A 23,007-nucleotide genomic window follows, 5' to 3' on the forward strand; every position below is an offset into this window, starting at 1 on the left:
TGCAAAGAAAGAGGGAAACCATAAAAAAAACTCTTATAGTTTCCATTATTAGCTGTGATAAAGATTGTGGAGGGGGTATGAGAAGATATTGATAATGTACTGTAAATGCTGAGCAGAAACTGTTCATTATTATTTTGCATGAAGGTTTTTACTCTAAGGTTTATATTTCAAAGCTGGAGTTTATATTGAAAATATAAAAGAAAGACAATAACAGAAACCCAGATACTGTTGACTAGCCAGGTATACCTGTGCATTTCATTGTTTTCTGCCCAGGTGTATTTATTACCTTACATGTCTCTTTGTTGAACTTAAATTTGTTATTATAGGCCTAGCTCTTAATCTATTAAGATCATTTTGAATTGTGATATTATCATCTGGGGTTTTATCTCCCTAATATGATGTCATCCACAAACTTGATAAGGATGGACTCTACACAACCAACATCAAAGTCTTAAAAATATAGCGTTCATCTTTCTTGTTCTGCTCAAATGCAGTCTGTTTTCAACATTTTGCTGAAGTTAATAGCTAAACTGATATAACTGAAAGTTGTTCATATATAGAGTAGAACCAACATGGTGTAGTGGGAGTTGAAGTATTGGAATCTGGGCCCTTCCACACAGCCATATAACCCAGAGTATCAAGGTATCCACAATATCTGCTTTGAACTGGATAATCTAAGTCCACACTGCCATATAATCCAGTTCAGTGTGGATTTTATACAGCTGTGTGGAAGGGGCCTAAGACTCCAGAATACTAGATCTTTAATCACATATTGAACATGGAATCACTTTGATGAGGATGAGGCCTTGGGCAAATCATAAATCTTAGCATCAGAGTAAGGAAATGGCAACTCCCTCAGAAAAAATGTGGCCAAGAAAACTCAATGAAAGATTTGCCTTAGGGTTGCCACAAGGAAAAAAATGAATTGAAGGCACAAAACACAACCACCAACAACAATGTAGAGCATTGATTGAACTAAGTGGCAAATGCCATCACTTTCAGATCAGAAACCTTTATGTTCACTTTCTGATATCTTCCCTTCTGAATCTGGGGTGTTCTACTTATCTTTAAAGATTGTGACCTAACAATAATTCATCCTTAAGATTTTGAGCTTTATCCAAGGAAATAAAAGGAATCAGTATTATGCAGCAGTCACCTTGAACAGATTTAGAGAAGGATTAGATAAATTCATGGAAGACTGGTTTAATTGGTATGATGTCTTTCTAAATCAGCTAACAAGCAGTAGGAACAACATGATATTGATACTCTTATGTCCTGCTTGTGGAATTATAGAAGTGGTTGGTCAATGTGTGAACAGACAACTGGACTAGATGGATCTTTTTTTATTGTAATCAACTGAATTAATTTAACCTTTTGTTTTAACCTTGGTCAGTTTTTGTTAGCAAAAAACATTCAACCAGTTTCTGAATGCTTGCAATTTACAACTAATTTTTTTTACTTGATTGTAAACTGATACATACTTTTTCTCTTTTTTAGATGTGCTATGTCCCAGTGTCCATGTAGAAGGAGACAGGTTCAAACACACCAATGGAGAAACGGATGATATTCCAGGTAATAATGGGCTGCTGTTTGGAACCAGATGCTGTTGTGATTTGAGATGTCCTTAACTAAACCAACTATCTTCTTTATAACAGGGATTATACTAAATGATAAATACCATCTATTACAGATTAAAAAGTCATTGTTTCATGGAGAGAAAAAAACTAGAGGGAAATGCATCCTTACAGTAGTTATTTAAGCGTAGCTAGCTATTTCAAACTAAGAGCAGAACCACAGTGATATCATTTTTGATAGATTATTTCAAACATAACAAGGAGGGAGATCTGGTGTATTTTTGTTTGTTTGGAGAAATATTTCTGCAAAATTAGGTGAGAAATCTTTCTCTCCTATCCCTTTCTCTCCTAGTTTTAAACTGCAATAATTGTATAAAGTAGGCAACTTCTGGTTCATCAGGTGCAGAAAGTGTCAAGCTCATAAGAACACAATCTTACTAGCTTTGCAATTGTGATAAGATACCTGATGAGGACGTATTGAGTGCAATTGCTCTTTTCACGTGTGTGCCAAACTCAGTCGATATTTTATTCCCAAAATGAAAATGGAAAGTTATTGAAGAGTCTTCTCTCTGAAAAAGAACTGAGGAATTTTATTTGAGAGGAAGAGAGGGGCATCAACAGCCAGTGGGAATTCGGGAAAACACATTTTTGGCAGAGAGAGCTCAGTGAGAAGATAATAATCCTAAATTTTGCTTTTATTTAGTCTCAAAAGACACCCCTGTGGATAAAAGGTATAATTCTGAGGATGAGAGCAACGTAGCAGAGAAAAGAAACATGTAATATTTTTGGAAGGAGTGACCTTCCTTTTTGCTGTTTACCATACAAAGGAAAAAATACTGAAATTGAAGTGGAAGGAAATTGAATCTTCATGCTCTCACAAATTCCTTTGATTACTGCTTTATTATAGATGCATAAATATCATGATGCACAAGCAGAGCCTTCATAACATTAGGGTAAAGAAAGTCAGTAGTGCAAAAAAAAAAAAAAAAAAAACCTCTCTTGGTATTCACCAGAAGTTGTTGTGTGTCATAAAGACTGCCAGTGGTGGATTTGGGGTGCATACAGGATTTTGGGGTTTTTTTAACTAGTGTGGACAAGCCCAAATAAGAGTTTATATGGAATCTCAGTTTTTCTTTTCAACTAACCAGACAAACAAGGAAATAAATGCTCTACAATGACTCTACTTTGCTTATTTATAGCTTTTGTGGGATGATCTGGATCTTGCACCCAATCATACTAGAGCAATCTGCAAAACCGAATGACCTATAATTACAAACAGAAATGCTGTTATTGCTTGTCAGTGCCTCTCTCTGTTGGTCTGTGGTAGGCAAAGGAAGACATTGGATTCCACAGATGCCTGTGACTCACTACCTAGTTAGAAAGAACATACTTTAACTGTCATGTGTTTCTTAAATGAGTGAAGAGGGCCAACTAGACTGTTGATCCTCAAAGAGAAGAGGCCTTTTAAAACTGAGCTTTAGCCCAGCCCACTCCTGCTCTCTCCTTATTCTTTGGCCACTTTGAATTAATATTAGTTTTATTCTTTTTTGCACACATTGTTTGTAGCCTAAGACAAAATGCCTGTGTGTGCATATCATCCATGGTTTCACAGCATAGGACATTTCCTGAAAAAGCATACATTTGAAAGTGAGTGGCCTCACTTTTCGATAAGCCTTCATATTCTGAGCTCCTATTCAGTCAGTGGAGCTGTTGCCTGGTGTCCTGTTAGTGACTTATTCATGTGCATGTTCCCTTATGGAAGCAGCTGAATATTTTTGCCTGGTACAAAAGACCGTTGAAGCCTGACTATGCAGTGACATTGTGCAGTGTTTGTGTGCCATGCACATGCTGATATCTATTGTGTTTAGCGCATGCAGGTTCATAGCACCATAGAATCCTAGAATTGGAAGAGGCCAATGGACCATCCAGTCCAACCCCCTGCCAAGCAGGAACACACAATCCAAGTACCCCTGGTAGATGATCATCCAGCTTCTGCTTAAGGAGGCAGAGGTCCACATTTTGCATGACATATGTAGACGCCAGTTGTGCCTATATGCATTGTGCATTGCAATTATTTATTTCACATTTAGTTGTGCAGTTTTGTAACTGACGTATATAACCATCACACAACTGTTACACTTACTGTTGTCTCCTTTATACAGGCTCTTGGTTATTGATACATGAAATCTGTGTATATAGAGAGGGTTGGCATCTTTCTGAAATAAGGGGATAGAGGAGGGAGCTCTGGACTGACCAACGAAACCAAAAACCAAAATTGCTTCCACATACTGAATGCTACAGTTACTGTTGATGACAGAAAGCAAAGTACAGTAAGCCATTACTGGGATTAGGGGTACAGAACCACCACAACAGTGAAAAATCATGAATAAACGTAATTCTTATGTTTTAAACCTGAGATAACGCCTCTAATCTGTAGATTCTCCAACAGGACTCCATGGTCAGTTTCACTAGATGTTGACTATAGAGTCATATTGAAGCATCAAGCGATTCCTAGAGAAACAATTTTAATCAATAAGTTCTTGTGGGTTTTTTCCGCCTATATGGCCATGTTCTAGAGGCATTTCTCCTGACGTTTCGCCTGCATCTATGGCAAGCATCCTCAGAGGTAAGGTCTGTTGGAACTGGGAAAAAGGGGTTTATATATCTGTGGAATGACCAGCGTGAGACAAAGGACTTTTGTCAGTTGGGCTGGGTGTGAATGTTTCAACTGACCACCTTGATATAAACCCCTTTTTCCCAGTTCCAACAGACCTCACCTCCGAGGATGCTTGCCATAGATGCAGGCGAAACGTCAGGAGAAATGCCTCTAGAACATGGCCATATAGCCCAAAAAAACCCACAAGAACTTAGTGATTCCAGCCTTGAAAGCCTTCGACAATAAATTTTAATCAAATTTGTGAATTATCGTACCTGTGAATCTGGAGGACTGCCTGTAATGTCCTCACAAACAGAAGATAAAGATAGGAACCTATCAGGTCACCAGGCTACTGAAAGATAAAGATATATGGGCATTGTTTCTTCTAATAATTGAGGTGAACACACTTATTTGGCTTCTGAAAAAAATATATAAAAGAATTATCAGCACGTATTTAATCCCGTGAGGCAAAATTAGTACCAGGGAAATGTCTCAGCATGGAGCTAGTTGCCCTTCAACTGGGATGTAAAGAATATTCAAAACTATTCTTTAGAATTTCATGAAAAAAAATGAGGAGAAGAATATGGAACTACTTGGAATCTTCATAGTTCAGGACCTATTTTTTAAAATGAAAATCCCAGTCTTCTATTTGCACAGACATCAACATTTCTTTTATTCAGGAAACAGCATAGAGAAAATAATATTCTGTGTCAATAACAACTATTTCTTGCTGTTATATTTAACCTACAGTTTCACACACAAGCCGTAGTGTTCTTTTGAAGCAGGGGCAGTAGGGAATTTCCAAAGAAGTGCTTAATAATATATTGGCAGTAACATTGTTCCCCAAGTGCAGTTGGTGAACAAGGGCAAGATGTCAAGAAATTATCCCATTAAAGTTGATCTTTGGACTTTTAATGGAATGAAATCATAGGCTACTCGGCAGCAATAAATGCCTTATTATAACTCTTTATTGAAAATGGGGCAAAGAGTAAAAAAGAATAACTCCAAGAAACAAAGAAATAACTGCAAGGCAACCACCATGACCTACACTATAAATGCAATTATAGGTTTGACAGATGTTCAAAGCACCTTTCATTGTATTGAATAGCATGGGATTTGCTCAGTATGAAATGATAGCCTTGGAGGAAAACTTTGAATATAAAATATACTGTGTAAAATATGAACATCTTTGCGTATCAGTGATCTTTAGGTGAAGCTAGTGGATGGGTAGAACTTCCCATGTCTAGCTGGATTGTATTTTTTTACAACTTCAACAGGCCTGGCTAGAGATGCAGGATTATCATATCAACACGTGGGGAGGTGATAGATCCCCAGATTCAGATGACCGCTGCCCTGAATTCATGATTCGCCATCATCCATTACAACATTATTGTTATCCATGACTCTGAGTCTGCTAGACCTGATCTGGACTGTTGATATTATGGTGATTTGGAGGTCCCTCAACTACAGGATCACCATAAGTCCAAGTCAACTTGATGGTAGCTGACAATAAGATTGAATTCCCATGAACAAAGTAGAACGAATGAATCCATGGACCTTGCAAAAACATCACTGATGCAGCGACTCTCTTAACTAATTTTAGCCCAGCATGGGAATCCTGCAACCCTCCAGGTTTTGGATTAAAGCTCCCTGCATCCTCTGTTGCTTGTAATACTGGGACTTGCAGTCTACTGAAGTTTGGAGGACTGCATCATATCAATCACTCACTTAGGTCCTTCTTTATCCCCTACCCCATTTTTTCCTTCTCTTTCCTTTGTGACAGGATTTGATCTGATGGAACAATTCCGGGTGCGGGAGATATTTGGAATGAAAGACAATGGGATCCATAGTTCTTATGTGCGTCTTGGAAGCTTCCCGATTGTGCAGAGGACAGAGTAAGTGTTACCACCTTTTAACTTTTTTTGGCTTGGGAATTTCCCTGCCATTCATTTGTGCCATGTCTGGACTTCTACAATTGCAAATAATACTCATTTGTGCTTCTTAGCAGGCAAGAGTGATTTTATGTTGACCAACATCACGGTGTGATCAACATGACAACCATTGTAAGCAGATTAAAACATATAAGTTATGAGGCTTTAGTGGTTTGCTTTTGTTTGAGCCTATGGAGAAAAGCAATACCCCCCCCCCCCCCCGCCCCCTTCTATCATCCCTTCTCACTGAATGAATTGAGTGGAAATTAATTTTGTAGTTTTATCTCAGTTTCCAGCAAGAAAAGTAAGCTGAGGATAGTAGGAGAGAGAAAATGGGATCTTTTAAAATCTGATGAAAAACTAGAAAGCTAAAGGATTAATCAGAGCAATCACTACTACATCAAAGCATTTGGAAGGTATATGATTTGGGAAATTCTATTTATGTTTGAGCTCCTGATTCTGGATTGGGGTCCCCAGAACTCATGGCCTGGCTCCGATATTCATGGCTTGACCTCTCTCCTCAATAGATCTAATGGAGAAATTGCAGGTTAAGAGTAGTCCTTTGAATGTTGTGTAGGTCCATACATGTCCATATTACCATGCACTTTTGGCCCTGCAGCATAATGCCTTGCAATGGACACTATAGATTATCTAAAGCAGTGGTTCTCAACCTGTGTGTCCCTAGATGTTTGGACTTCAACTTTCAGAAATCCTAACAGCTGGTAAGCTGGCTGGGACTTCTGGGAGTTGTAGACCAAAACACCTGGGAACCCACCAGTTGAGAACCACTGGTCTGACAATCTAACTGACCCATGCCTCCTCTCTGTCCCCACACTCCCAAACAACACCCAGGTCAAATCTCAGGAACTTGGAAGCTATTAGCCCAACAACTCTATCTAGAACAGTGGTTCCCAACCTGTGGGTCCCCAGATGTTTTGGTCTTCAACTTCCAGAAATCCTAACAGCTGGTAAACTGGCTGGGACTTCTGGGAGTTGTAGGCCAAAACACTTTGGGACCCACAGGTTGAGAACCACTACTCTAGAAAATCATGTCAACTTCTTTTACAAGAAGCTGCAGCAAGAGTGCTTTAGTGCTTTAGTATCATCACCGGTACTTTCCTGCCACCACAATTTCTCACTTTGTCAGGATTTGCCTTTTTCAATGGATTGTTTTCCACTCCATGGTGCCAACTAAAACTAGAGTGGCAAGATGCCCAAAAGGATGTATTAAACACCCAGTTATTGATCTAGGCAAGGCATGAAACAAGGCTGTGATGCCGTCTGGCAGGAGGTGTAGAAGTCTGGCTTGCAAACATTGGGATTTAAATCAAGGAGAAAATAATGGAGAAGAATTATTCAAGGAAGTCACTAGGGCACAGCAGGGTTTAGATGGACCATAGCCTAGATGCTCCTGGCTGCCAAACAGAGAAGGCTGCAAAGGCTATTCCCAGATTTAAAACAGAGCTCTAATTTAGGGAGGAAGAGACATAAACTTTTATTCCAAATTAGAACTGTTTATTTTGGGGTTTGTCTTTGACTTTCTCCCCCTGCTCTTCCATTGTCATTATCTGCATTTACTCTTCTGGCTGTTTCTGGATATTGTTTATTTTAAATTTATTTCGTCCTCACTTTAAATAGTCTGTCTTCATTTCGTGTACCCTCCTATATAGTCACTGAGAATATATTCTTCAACCGTAGGTTCAAGTGCAAAAAGCATTATCCACAGAGAGAGAGAGAGAGAGAGAGAGGTCAGAAAGTATAGAAATATGTAGGACAAAATTCTAAAGAGTTTTAAAGTCTTCTCTGGTAGAATGATTCTAGGGCGCACTACAGAATGAATGCAGTTTGAAATCACTTTCACTACCATGACTCAATTCTAGTTGACGTTTTACAAGGTCTTTAGCCTTCGCTGGCAATGAGTGCTGGATCCTCAGTAAACTACAACTCCTATGTATCCATGGCATCAAGCCATGGCAGCTAAAGTGCTGTGTCAAGTTGAAATGAGTCTACAGTATAGAGCCCCACCGCCCACCCCAAAGTGAATGTAGATCATGATAAGTAATTGGTATGGATTGCTAATTGTCTGTTCAAGAAATTTGGTAAAAATAAGGAAAAGAACAGCAATAGAATGGAGGATCCAGAAGATGGTTTTGTTGAGTTGGCGGATGGATGTCTTGGTGGAATCCTGAAGATGGGCACTCTACATTTCAGCATTTGTAAAAAGTCCACTTGATAAGCATTAAGAAATAAAACAGGTTTTTTTCTTCCTGGGGGGAGTGGACTTAAGGAACTATGGAATGTTTTAAAAATAATCACCAGTGGAGTTAACTACTTGAGAAACTGCTGGTCAACAATAAAATACACTGTCTCGGCAGGTGGTACATTCTTCATCATTGCAAGAATTTTAGGCCCTATCTTAGGGATTCTTTAGCATGGTTTCCTGCCTAGAGCAAAGATTAATTAGACAGTCCTTGGCGTGCCTCTTCTAATTCTGCTGTCCTATGAAAGTATCTCTATTCCAACTTTTCAGTCAAGCAATGTGTTGGCAAACTGTAGGATGAGAAATGTCTATTCAGTTTTGTCAAATGTCTTTTGAAAATTGAATTCCAGTGTAAATGGATACTATTGTCCAGCATGAACCCTCTCATGCCCTTGGTAAGTTCCCAGACTTTGCTTAGATACTGATACACAAAACCACAGCTAAAGCAAAGCCTATTGAATTGAAGAGCATGCAGCCCAGGAATGCCATAAAGTAAGACTAGAGGTCCTAGAAAATATGTGATCAAACATGAATAAATGAGATTGCAGATAGTAGGGGACTGTCGCGTGTTTTACAACTCTCTTAAATTGTTTTTCTGTTTAAAATAGAAGAATTTTGCTGCTAATCATTAAAGCTCTCTGCGTTTGCTCATTGGTTTTTCTGATTATTCTTTTCTTGTTGACAGTTTTGCTGAAATTAGTTACTGCCCATTTAGAAACATGTGAAAGGATGAAGAAAATGGTCCCTGGATGTACCATGGAGAACAATGGCTCCATTATGCCACCTGAAGGTGTCCCCCAAATTCACAAGGCTGAAATGCTTCTCTTTTCTTTTTCTCCCCCTCCTCCAGAGACGTTTTCCCACAAGGCCTTCCTGATGAATATGCCTTTGTGACCACTTTCAAATTCCGCAAGGCTTCCAGGCGAGAAGACTGGTACATTTGGCAGATCATTGACAAATATGGCATACCTCAGGTAGACCTTTCTGTATAGCCTTCGGGAAACAGCTGTGCACAATGAGTTTCAGTTTATTGCACTATTATGTTAACCTCTCATTGCCCTTTCCATGTGGCTTAATGAAATTCAGAGTTTTAAAAACATTGAACAATACGCCATTCTCCCTAACAGTCTCTGAAACAAGGATTGTGTGTCAACGGGGGAGGTGATGTATAGGTTGACCAAACTTGCAAACATGCTTTTAAAACAATCACTATAATGCCCTGAATCCGATTTGTAATTCCAAATAGAGTCAACCTTTTGAACCAGCAGAACTTGTCTACATGTTGACTCGCCACTGAATAGTCGATTCAATGGATCTAATCTAGCTGGAACTAATCAATACAATTGAGATCTGAACCTTCAGGCACCATCCTAACTCTAACCAGTTATAATTGACTTCAGTACGTACTAATGTTATTTGCTTTTAAAACTCAATTTCCAAGCTCTGTTATCTAAAAGGCAGCCATATTGTGCACTTGATGAAGCACCCTATTTATATGGCACCAGAGAAAGTGAGGTGGATAGAAAAAGATAGGAAGGTTTGTGTGACATTACTAAGACTTTGTAATTAATGTGTGGGCACAAGTAATGGTTGGAGAAGCCTTTGGAGTCTGATTAGAAGATTATCTTAGATGATAACATAATTCTTCCCCAGAAGCAGCTATAGTCTATAGTAGGCCTGGGTAACAACGCAAAAATTTGTTTCTAAAATCGATTCGTTTTTGGGGGGTTTTTGCGTTTCGTTATTTAAAAGAATTACAAAATTTTCCTTTAAAAAAGTTCAGTATTTACAAAATTTTGTTATTATTAACTAATCGATTCGTTAAGATGGCATGCGCAAATCACTTTTTTTTCTTTTTTTAGAATATTTTTTGAATTTTTTTAAGAATAAAAGAAATATTTATCAGAAATATTTAAAAATGGAAAATTAACAAAATGCTTGCCCTGTTGTGGAGCGAACACAGCCACAGGACAGGGACAAACACACACACAGGCACACAAGTTTTTTTTCTTTTTTTAGAATATTTTTTGAATTTTTTTAAGAATAAAAGAAATATTTATCAGAAATATTTAAAAATGGAAAATTAACAAAATGCTTGCCCTGCCCTGTTGTGGGGCGAAAACAAGGCAAAGCCTCCCCGCTGCTCCCAGCCCAGGTCCTTAAACTGCCCTCGCTCTCCCAACAATGAATGTGAATGAATGAATGAGTGCAAGCAATGAATGAATGCAAGCAAGCCAAGCCTCCCTCCCGCACCTCCCGTCTCCTCGCCTTCGTAATGAGTAATGCGGCCATGCGGAGCCGCTTTTAAAGGGCAGCCCACCCAATCACAATGAGCCACGGTGCTTGGGAGCGCCGGATTGGCTCCCGGCGCATCCAGCATCCTCCATCCCTAAAACGTCATTTCCGAAATGGGCGGAAGCTCGTAAAAAAGATGGAGGATGCCGTTTCGATATTTAAAAACACTTTCGGGTTTGAAAATAGGTTTTGTAATCATTTTGTAATTGTTAAAAATAATGAATATTTAATGAATTACAAAATTAACGAACGAAACTGCCCAGGCCTAGTCTATAGCTGGCTCTCTCACAGGTACTGTGGGCCAATGTAAAATGAGGTGTGGTGTATGATGATACAGATGATAATTAGGTGGCACACCAGGACTGTGGTGCAGGTGGCTGGGAGTCAGCTGCATTAAGATCACTACTGACCAAAAGGTCATGAGTTCGAAGCTAGCCCAGGTCGGAGTGAGCTTCCAACCAATTTGTGTAGCTTGCTGTCAACCTTTGCAGCCTGAAAGACTGTTGCATCTGTCAAGTAGGAAATTAAGGTACCGCTTATGTGGGGAGGCTAATTTACGATGCCATAAAAATCTCCAGCACGCATGCAAAGAATGAGGAAGTACTTCATCAGTGTCACAAATGGAGGGTGAAGTGACAGCTCCCCTGGTGGCCAGAATACCCTCATGAAAAAGCTGGAATGTTAAATAGCCTCTGTGTGTCTGTATATATATTTTGTGTGTCTATGGCATTGAATGTTTGCCATGTATATTATGTACACCTTGAGTCCCCTGCGGAATGAGAAGGGTGGAATATAAATACTGTAAATAAATAAATAAGTAAATAAATGTGGAACTTTGATTTGTTCAGAAGCAGTGAGCTGATAAATATTAGTGGTAACTGACCAACAATGGAAGAAGGCTATTGCTATCTTGACCCCCTACCCAAAATAGCTGGTAGACTATTGATAGAAATTTAATGTCGGAATGGATGGATCTTTTGTCTTTCAATTAATATCTTCCAGTAAAACATTTTTACAGTACACAATTTTCAATTAGATTGATTGTTTGAGTAAACAATTTTGCATTTAAAATATCTCTTTATCTCTCTCTCTTCCTTTCTCTCTCTTTTGTTAAAGGTGTCTATCCGGCTGGATGGTGAAAATAAGGCCTTAGAATATAATGCTATTGGACTCACCAAGGATGCAGTGAGAGTGGTCTTTAGAAATGGCCGTGTCAGTGACCTGTTTGACCGTAACTGGCATAAGATTGCTCTGAGTATCCAGTCCCAGAGTGTCTCCCTGTACATTGATTGTAAACTAGTGCAGACATTGCCTATTGAAGACCGAGAAAATATTGACATCCAAGGAAAGACAGTGATTGGGAAGCGCCTCTACGATAGTGTGCCAATTGATGTAGGTACCAATGTTATAAATACTTTTACTCACACAAAGAAAGCTTGTCACATCAGGAGAACATTCATTCTTCTCTGGCCGTGACTCTACTCTCTCATTATCTGAATTCATGAAAAGAGTGTAGGACTTTTATTTCAAATATTTGTGCCCCGCCCTTCTCAACCCGGGGGGGGGGGGGACTCAGGGCAGCTTCCAGCTGGCACAATTCGATGCCTACATGAGTACATAACAATACAAAATAAAAACAATAATTGCATACAATTAAACATTAAATCCATTCAATTAAAATATGCTTAAATAAACAGCTATATGGCCTTATCTAGCCAAGATTCCAAGATCAGAGACTCCAACAAGCTTGTCCATAGTCCATTGCCATAATAATTTGTCCTCATTGTCATTATCCTTGTCAGCATAGTCACCTGAAGGCCTGGTCCCACATCCAAGTTTTCAACTTTTTTCTGAAGCAGAGGAGGGATGAAGATGACCTAATTTCCCCGGGGAGCAAATTCCACAGGCAGGGGGCCACAACCGAGAAAGCCCTGTCTCTCATCCCCACCATCTTTGAAAAGAGGGGGAACCATCTTTGACATATAGAGGGGGAAACACTATGCTACACTGCTCACAGCGTTGCAAAATCATTACATCAGTTAAATTTGGGGCTCTGACTTTCCAGTTCCCATCATGCTGTGGTCCAAGTTAACAATGCTCATCCATAACTATATCTAAAAGGAAACCCAGCATTCTACTCATTGTGTAGAATGATATCTGCATAGCTTGACCCATAAAAATCTTGCATTTTGATAAATAAAACTGTCACTTGTAAAAGGAAAAGGACTCTTAATAAATATTTTTTTTTGCTTCAGCAAATTGAAGAATATGAAACTATCCACCTAAAGCAGCAAACCAGAAATATAATGTTAGCTTTCACATAAACAAGTGGAAGCTAACAAGTGTCCTTTTCATGTTTGTTTGAAGAATTTTGTTATGAATCTGAAAAAAGTGGTGTGCTTGTGGGTAACAAACATATTTTCTTCTTCCTGTTCTACAGCTCCTTTTCCAAGATACGCATATCCAACTTCCATGCATAGTCTAGTCTCATACCCCCCATTCTGGCTCTAATCCTCCACATTCCTTCCACATTTTCTCTAAACACGTCATGTGTTCAGTGTCCCAACATATCTGGGGAGTGTATAAATTTGCAATTATCAAAGCAATGATAATCCATCTTTAGAATAAACATAATATATGAACTGGTTCTCTGTCACACATAATCCAGTTGACTTTAGGCCAGATGCACAGAAAAAAGAAGACAAAATGGTTTCAGCCTTTGGGAGTGACTTCCATGTGTTCCATGTTTTCTTAGTTTGATCTTCAGCGGATGGTTATCTACTGTGATTCACGGCATGCTGAACTGGAAACATGTTGTGACATTCCTTCTGGGCCTGTAAGTTTCATTGCATGTTTAGTAAATGTATGTGGGGCATGTATGTCAGTGTATGTGTATATGGAGAAGTCTTGTCTAAGTTTTATGACCTTCATGGGAGGGCTTTCTCTTGGTCACATTATTATCCCAGGAACATCTAGTAAAGACAAGAGAGAGAGAGAGTCTTCTTGATGGTTGTTCTGCATTGAGTTGCCCAATTCTCTACTGCAGGATTTCTCAAACTGTGGTCCTCCAAGTGTTTTGGATTTCAGCTCCCAGAAATCCCAGCTATCTTAACAGGTATTAGGAATTGTGGGAGCTGAAGTCCAAAACTCTGCTCTGCCATATTTTTCAGCAAGACAAAAAACCTTGATATTTAAGTAGACCTTCAGCTTTTAACAGGTTGGGATAGTGCAATGAGCGCACTGATTTGTGATATGTAATAGACATTAATAGGTTTAATTTTTTAAAAACTGTTTAATGCTGTATGATTTTTCATACTGTGTACGATTTTAGCTATTTTGTGTTAATGAAAAGGGTTATTTGCTTTTGATCCCATATGGATTTAAAATACATGGGTGAATTCATTAATTAACAGAGAAACATCAGAGATGAAGATTTCAATTTTAATAAAAAATAGTGGATACCATCCAGTTCTATGCTCATTAAAATGCATGTAATGAAATGATGGTAAAGATTACCTCCTTGATACGTACTAATCCTAGTTTATTCTGTACGCAGTGCAAAGTGACCATAGTTACGGAGCCTCCACTCCCTGTAATCACACCTACAACTGGTAGTGAACAGATTGGGCCTTCCAAGACAGTCAACTGTTCCTGTCCCCCGGGAGAAAAGGTCTGTATTTAGTATTTACATATATTGGGGAATGCAGATAAATGTTAACTTTTATCAACAAAAATATTACTACTACTAGTAATAATAATAATAATAATAATAATAATAATAATAATAATGAAATATCAGTATGATGGTTTTAATATTAAAAATATTTTCAGGGCTAATATTTATGGTTTCATTTCTCCATGTCCAGCAAATTTTGTCCTATCTATGCATGTCCAAGTTCCTCAAATGTGACAGGACTGACAGTTCTTTTCAGCCAGACAAGTTAACAATGTGGGAGCTTTCCATATATTTTCCCCATAATTCTGAAAATGCATGGACACTTAGCTTTGCTGTCTTGGGTTGTAGTACAAAATATCTAGAATATTCTAGATTAGATTCTAGTATGACTATGGGGATAAAATTAAAAGAAGGAATAGGTCGCATCCAGACAGCTCACAAAATGTTTCAGGTAGAAGCCAATTAATTCGGACCAAAGCAGGATTTTCCTGCTTTGGACCAAATTAATTTGACAACTGGAAAAACCTGCGTCTTTCAGAAGACCCAGATTTTTCTAGCTGTGGGTCTTGTGTGGATTGAGCCCAGAGATTGTGGTGCATGATTACTGCACCCAATCCACACAAGTTGTCTTGGTATTTCTAGGTTCCTGGAGCCTGGAAAACTCAAGACAGCCCCTACCCCCTCCCCAACCCACCTTTACAAGTCTTAAAAACTAAAAAAATACTCTCCTGGCCCACAGAAATAGTGTACCGGGAGAAGGGAGGCAGGGGCTATTTTTCTCCTGGTGCCCTTTCCTGGTGCATCATTTCTACAGGACAGGAGAGGGCCATCAGCAGAGTAATGATGGCTGGGTAAGTTATTTTCAGATTTTAAGCCTTTGCGGGGGGGGGGGGGCATGTTTGCTGTGTGGACACCTTCCCTTAGGAAAGTGTGCGTTTTCCATCAGTGTGGAGACAGAAGTTCAGCTTGACCCCAGTTTTTAAAACCTGAGTTGGACTGGACTTTTCCCCTGTGTGGAACCAGCCATACAAGAGAGAAGCAGTAAACACTAAATATATATAAAGTAACTTAAGCCTATTTAACATTAATTGGAATTGCTGACTAAGATAGAGGAACATGGAAATTACCTGCCTATTTCACTCAACCACAAAGTAGGGTCATGATCTGGAGATGTTTTAAAGGCAATGATGATGAACTGAATATTAATGTAAAAAACCTGAATCTGAGAGATATCCCTAAGGAGATATAGGGTAGAGTGTTTTTAATTTGCTGGAAGCAATATGAAGTGTAATTGATAAATATTCTTTTCTCTTACTTCAGGGTGAGAGAGGCTTGCCTGGTTTTGAAGGTCTGAGAGGCCAAAAGGTTAGTATTGTCTTGAATGAAAAGCTGGTTCATTTTCTTTAATTAAAAAATCTCTAGACAAAAGAAAAACAGAACACTACTGGTCACTTTTGAACATCATACAAATAGGGCACTGTATTTAATAGGGATCTAATGTGGCTGGGATGGGAATTTGAGGAGAAAGACACATTTATCTTCATTATGCCGGTGTCTACCTGGTTCTGTTTCTCTTCTTCAGTTTGAAAACAATAACCCTTAGGTGTTTTAATGCATGCAAGCTTTCATTGTACTCACTCTATACTTCAATGCAGTTAAGTATACATGAAATAATTTTGGGATGTGTAATATTTCCTCCTGCAAATGTCTTCACACATGAATAGGAAGAGACACAAGCCTGGAAGTACATCGCCATCCTGCCAGACCTATGTTTAGCCTGTATTGTCAAGCCCTAATTTCTGCCCAACATGTGTTTCTGGGGGATTAAGTGAGCCACAAAAAGAGCAATGAAATTTTAAAGGACTTTATCACACCAGCATGCTATTCCACTGCAGTGTTAGTGTAGATAGTGTATACATACTGCATTGTGAACCGTTAACATCACAGCTCTTTTCATTAACACAATTGTGCCATATTACAATTCAACTGTGCCCAGGCATGTAGCCGGGGGGGGGGGTGTTGAGGGGCTTCAGCCCTCCCCCCCCCTCAAATTCTCATGGTGGTTCACGAAAAGGCCTTACTGGTGCATTATTTAAACTGTTATGTTTATCCATATCATGATCTGATTACCATACTCAATATATCCCATATGCATGGGGGTATTGGGGTAATGATACAGAAGGTTTGCTAAGGTAGACCCTCTTTCACTCAGACTCAGTCCCCCCAAAACAAACTCAGCCCCCCCCCCCCCGAATCGAAATCCTGGCTACAGGCCTGACTGTGCCCATTCCTTCTTACAGAGTTGCAAGTTATTTGCGTGTTTTAATTGTTAAGACCCATGAACAGGAGAAAATCAAAAGTGGAAAAAATCCAACAATGGGATGTACATGGTGTCATGTGAGACAAATTATCACCAAAGGCAATTCTGGTTTGCCTACCTTTTGCATTAAAGTTCTTAACTAGTGTTGAGTAACTTCAGTAGATCCAGGGGGCATGTTTGTGCCCTGAAACCTCCAGAAACCACATGGCCTAATGAAAAATAAAACAACAACAATGGTTGAAACTTTAATAGTTCTCAAAAATGTGTATTTTTATGTGGAATAGAACATAAATATGTTGCAAGCTGTAGACTGCCAGAAGCAGTAAAGCACTCTCTTTTTTGTCTAGTAAAAGACTGGCCTGTGAACTCTGAATCTCAAGGACCACAAAACATTTAGGGCCACGCTTTATCCACCCTTGCCTTAAAATAAAGAAATCAAAACATTCTCAGATGGAGGGCGATTAATAAGTAATTAAATATGATATGATGATAAAACAAGATTATTTCTGAGAACTTTCTCATCATCAAAAAGGGGGTAAAAGAAATCTTCACACAGTTTCCTCTGAATAGTTTCCACAACTTTATATGGCAATCATGTCCCTATATCTCTAGGTCTCAGAACAACAATAAAAAGAGGGCCTTGGATGCAAAATGATAGCTGGGTAACTCTTCCTTCCATTTATATTGGTAGGAAACCCCCACAAACAGAAAAAGGAAAAAGAATACAAGAATGGGAATGTTGCAGGAGAAAAAGAGGATTGCTGTACTGTTCTCAAGAGCAATTCATACCTTTGGGAAAAGTATTCTGCCTCAAAATACATATGACTTTTCTGCATAGAAAAGTGTGCCTAATAGTACCCCCAAAAAATCTCTTAAATTTACCTTGGTGTTGACTCACCATTAAAAATGTGAATCATTATGTAATTGGGATGAATCAACAGCATTTTGAGTTTTTGCTGTTATTGTTTTGTTCAGGGTTTTCTACACAAAATGCTCTGGTTTGAATGCTGCTGGTTTGAATGCTGCTGATGTATATCTTTGTTCAGCAAAATATCTCAAAAAACCTTACAAAGTATGAAGAATACTTGCTGTTGCTTTTTCTCCCCCAGGCGGGCCTAAGTATCAGAAAATGCATTATCTTACATGAAAGGAATAATAGCGAATATTCGTTTCCTCCCTATTAAAATAATTTCTCCATTTATTTGGCCTTTAATAGAATAAAAAGCCCATTTGCACATAGCTGTGCCTGAATATTTACTTCATCAACTTGGATTTCAAGCATGAGATATGATGTAATTTCACAAAACTGGTCCACTTGGGTAGCCATGTTCTTTGGTCACTCAAAATGGTATAGAGCAATGCCTTTGTCTCATTTGTTCCCATTTCTATTTTGAGTTGGAGGACAACTCTCTGTGTTTCTCTGACCCTAAAAATAGAAGCTTCCCATTGTAATCTGTGACAGTTTAACTGATGAGGTTAGTTTTGTGGAATGGCATGAGAAATCACTGCAAGAAGGAAACTAGAACTCACTGTATGATGAATGGCTTCCATGCCATCTGGAAATCTGGATGCAGGACTTTTCCAATTCATGTAAGCTAACTGCTCATTTTGATATCTTTGGTCAACATCTCTAAGCATGGGTAGAAAACACTGATTTCTGTTGTAAACAAGACTGCAGAGTTTCTCCCCTTCCTTTCTCTTTTTGTTCTCTTAATCCCTGTACTAGATAAAAAGAGTGATTTCAATAACCATGTCTATAGATCAGTGAATCTTGCAATCCAAAGCTAACATCCCTTTACTTTTGTCAAGGGAGAAGTTGGATCAATTGGACTTTCTGGCCCAAAGGGAGAAAAAGGAGAACCGGTAAGGCTCGTGAATGCTTTTTCTTCTCATTACAATATAAGCATATGCTCAAGATGACAGACATTTAGGCTTAAAGAAATAATAAGTTTATAATTTGGTTTGATTTTGGATTTCATGTGTAAAACAGAGAATTTATTGTATTGTTGAAGGCTTTCATGGCCGTAATCACTGGGTTGTTTAGGTTTTCCGGGCTATATAGCCATGTTCTAGAGGCGTTTTCTCCTGACGTTTCGCCTGCATCTATGGCAACCATCCTCAGAGGTAGTGAAGTCTGTTGGAAGTAGGATATATAAACCCATTTTCCTACTTCCAACAGACTTCACTACCTCTGAGGATGCTTGCCATAGGTGCAGGCGAAACGTCAGGAGAAAATGCCTCTAGAACATGGCCATATAGCCCGGAAAACCTACAACAACCCAGAGAATTTATTCTTTTGTCACCTTAGTGCCATAATCAGCCATTCAACAGAGCTGCTTTTCCCAGAAAAGACAGAGGCCAGAAATGACACTAACTTAGATATCACAACATAAAGACACAAGAGGCAGTTCTAAGTCTATAAGGCAGAAGAGAAAGCTGTAAGGTGACTCTGCCCCCCAAAAGCATTTTTGCACTGTGTGGTTCTTTGGCTTGCTTTTGTAGCTAATGCAGGTTGGCCAAAGGCAGAATAAGAATTCTTTTCCACTTTTCTTATATGGTCCAGTCTAGAAAAATAGGCATTTGGTCTATCTTCTACTGATTCTTGAATGGAGTTGAGATGGGCTCTTTTAAGGAAGTGCTTGTAAAAGACTGAAGGGAGAAACCAAAACATATTGATCGGCTTCCATAGAGTCCCCTAGTAAAGGAGGGACTTGCCCAACTGATCTTTCATGTTTAGGAGCCTTGAAATGGGAATGAGATCAGCCCAGGCAGCTCCACAGTTCGGGACTTCAGCCTTGGTTGTAATATGGTTGAATACATTATGCCCCAATATGAGTTGATGGGAATAGTTATAAACTGCTTGTTGTGGTTTTTAAGACAGCTCAACCAAGGTGGTATCTTATTATAATATATACTTTTTATTTCAGAGCCAGAAAACATATTTCTTATAGTGCTGGCAGATATCCCTTATTATAGGAAGATGGTTGTAAGCTTTGGGAACAAGATTCCAAAAATGGACTGTATTTTGAGAGTGTTGGGCTTTTACGAGGACAGAAAGTCAGGCATCATGTAATTTGTAGACATGTTAATTTTACAGAGACATATGCGACTAAGTTAACTAAAATCAATAATTTCATTTACCATAGGTAGAGCAAGGGCCTTTTAACAGATACTTGTCAACCGTGCATGCCATGAATTTTGGTTGCTATTTTAAAAGCAAGACAATGTTACTACCCAGAAATATTTGGACTTAAGAAATATGAGTTACAAATGGAGAATCTCCCAGAAACCTGCAAAGTTGCAAAATTCAGTGACAGTCATTTTTGGTACTGGTGGACTGACTGCATTTGCTCTTGAATCTGACAGCCTTGATTGTTTTTTGTGTTTGAAGGCTTTTACTTTGGGGAGCTATAAACTCATCTTAGGCCAGTGGTTCTCAACCTGTGGGTCCCCAGATGTTTTGGCCTTCAAGTCACAGAAATCCAAACAGCTGGTAAATGGCAAGGATTTCTGGGTGTTGTAGGCCACCTGGGGACCCACAGGTTGAAACCACTTTCTTTCCCATTACTCAATCTGAGAGGAGATATGATAGCCATGTATAAATATGTGAGAGGAAGCCACAGGGAGGAGGGAGCAAGCTTGTTTTCTGCTTCCTTGGAGACTAGGACGCGGAACAATGGCTTCAAACTACAAGAGAGGAGATTCCATCTGAACATTAGGAAGAACTTCCTGACTGTGAGAGCCGTTCAGCAGTGGAACTCTCTGCCCCGGAGTGTGGTGGAGGCTCCTTCTTTGGAAGCTTTTAAGCAGAGGCTGGATGGCCATCTGTCAGGGGTGATTTGAATGCAATATTCCTGCTTCTTGGCAGGGGGGTTGGACTGGATGGCCCATGAGGTCTCTTCCAACTCTTTGATTCTATGATTCTATGATTTGCAATACATTCTAATTTTTAAAAAGATATTTGCCTTAGGAATAAATTCAGATATCTGTTGACAGGAATAGCATGCCCTTACATTCTCATTATATGGCTCTTGTTAACTTTGGATGCATTTTCTCCTAGGGTGGTGGTGGTGGAGGAGGATTTGGCCGAGCAGAAAAAGGAGAAAAGGTATGTTTAAGCTTAAAAGTTGGATAAACTGACAAATTGGTTATCAAGGTTTATGACAGGTGTATTCCAGGTTTTTTCCAAGCTGTTTTAAATTCTACCCTGACTTTACCCCAAGGAGCATGACTAAGACTATAATGTCAGTCTTATCCTATGTTAATTCATCTGTGATAAATAACCCCATTGGTTGCAACTCAGTTTCTTCTCAATTAAGAGTGTAAAGGCTCATACCCCCAGGCCTAAGTTACACAATCCTTTTTTTAATAGCGGGGTAGCAGAAATACTGGGTACATGTGCTTTTGGTCTGGTGTGGTGACTGGCTTTCCAAGACAGAGGTGTAAGAATACAGCAACAATGACTTTGAAAGTAACCACCAATCATGCATACAGTAAGACCTAATGTCCATGGAAGATACGTACATTCTCAGTAAGGTCAAGGCAATGTGAAACCATACATATGACAGAACATCACTGAATTACCTCACATCTGGCCCCAAAATGCCAGGGAGTTGCTTTGGAGGATGAATAGATTTCTAGGGAGGTATGTGGCTTCAAACTACAAGAAAGCAGATTCCATCTGAACGTGAGGAAGAACTTCCTGACTGTGAGAACCGTTCAGCAGTGGAACTCTCTGCCCCGGAGTGTGGTGGAGGCTCCTTCTTTCGAAGCTTTTAAACAGAGGCTGGATGGCCATCTGTCAGGGATGATTTAAATGCAATATTCCTGCTTCTTGGCAGGGGGTTGGATTGGATGGCCCATGAGGTCTCTTCCAACTCTTTGATTCTATGATTCTATGATTCTATGTTTTTTGGGTAACTTCCACATAATTACCTTAATTGCTTATGTTCCAAATCCCTAGATAGACCATCCCCCCCCCCCCATTAAGTTAAACCACAAATATGACTTCTGTAGTTAAGGGGATCATAGTGTATAAGCAAAATTTGACACCTTTACCATGTACAAATGAGATCTGAACTATGCAAGAAAATGTCAAAAAAAGGGGGATTATTCAGTACCATATGGGAAAGTACATAGATCAATCCCAACTCTTTCCAGCCTGTGCCACTTATGCCTGCAGTCATCCATAGCTCCATTCCATACTGTTCCCACATTATATTTTAATGCAGTATGGCATTTATTACAATTTTGTCACAAACTAGACATTTCCATAAGAGTTAAAGTTGAGTCACTGATAGGCTGAGAAAGGCAGTATACAAATATAGTAAATCAATCAATCAATAAAGCACTGTATTTGAATTGCTCAAAATTTTGGTTGACTCATTAGTGTGGGAGGTATGGATTTGTATTGGGATTTGTGTTGCAGTTGATGAAGATTCTGTCCCTTAGGCATCCCTAACTAGGAACCAGTGCCATCTGATGCCAATAACGCCTACTGGTGCCAACTAGCTTGCATCAAAGATACAGATGGCAGTCAGTACCACACTGTTGTTTGAAAGTATTGTGTATTTATTTTTAGAAACACTTCCAATATTAATTCTGACTAGAATAGACCCATTCATTCAATGAATGTTGACTTACCATTCAGTAACCGATTCAATGGTTGGAATTAGGAACTGTGGTTTGGGCCATTGTTTTTCAAGACACAAGATGATTAATCAGATCACCTCAAAACTTGGCAAATAAAAAAACGGAGCACTGTTTGGGAACCAGATGCTAAATGCAAACAAAATTTGCTTCATTGGTAGCCAAGGGAGCAAAGCCATAGAGTGAAGTGGTTTTCAAGCAGCATGTCATGTCTGTTTGGCCTACTTGCCAAGAGGAGGCTCCTAGGACCATCTTCCAGTTGCAATCTTGGCACTTTTGGCCCCTCGGCAGTTTCAGAAGATGTGCACCTGCCGGCTGTGTTTTGTCGGTGTCGGTCTGACAAGCTTGGCATCAGGACAGGCAGGTCTGTGCCAAGTGTTCCTACTGTTTTTCATTTCTTGGCAAAGAACTGAGTGGCAGCTTTTCAAACTGCAAAGAGGTTTTGGATCTGTGGAGCATTCAGCTGTAGCTGTAACATTGCCTTGTTCTCACCTTTTCTTTGGCTGAATTGCCATATAATGCTGTGTTTTGACTTGTTCTTTTTCACTGACATCAGGTGTGGGCATTTGTTTTGTTTTGAAAGTGTCATTCTTCTGTGTTATAGAAAAAAATAGAGAATTTTGCTTGTTCTAATAAAAACTCTTGT

At 39.2% G+C, this 23,007-nt stretch overlaps 1 protein-coding gene across 2 annotated transcripts in view; it reads left to right on the forward strand.

The window, feature by feature from the left end:
* COL22A1 (collagen type XXII alpha 1 chain) overlaps window positions 1-23,007 on the forward strand; it is a 199,967-nt gene that overhangs the window by 65,909 nt on the left and 111,051 nt on the right. The window contains exons 4-12 of one of the 2 annotated variants that reach the window (XM_067467272.1): window positions 1,498-1,572; window positions 6,014-6,125; window positions 9,272-9,395; window positions 11,833-12,108; window positions 13,472-13,552; window positions 14,273-14,386; window positions 15,713-15,757; window positions 18,522-18,575; window positions 20,773-20,820. In XM_067467272.1, the coding sequence (XP_067323373.1) occupies window positions 1,498-1,572; window positions 6,014-6,125; window positions 9,272-9,395; window positions 11,833-12,108; window positions 13,472-13,552; window positions 14,273-14,386; window positions 15,713-15,757; window positions 18,522-18,575; window positions 20,773-20,820 (929 nt within the window). The remainder of the gene's footprint in view (window positions 1-1,497; window positions 1,573-6,013; window positions 6,126-9,271; window positions 9,396-11,832; window positions 12,109-13,471; window positions 13,553-14,272; window positions 14,387-15,712; window positions 15,758-18,521; window positions 18,576-20,772; window positions 20,821-23,007) is intronic. The other variant, XM_060775911.2, reaches the window with a different exon arrangement.

This window comes from Anolis sagrei, chromosome 4 (genome assembly GCF_037176765.1).
Source record: "Anolis sagrei isolate rAnoSag1 chromosome 4, rAnoSag1.mat, whole genome shotgun sequence".
NCBI lineage: Eukaryota > Metazoa > Chordata > Lepidosauria > Squamata > Dactyloidae > Anolis > Anolis sagrei.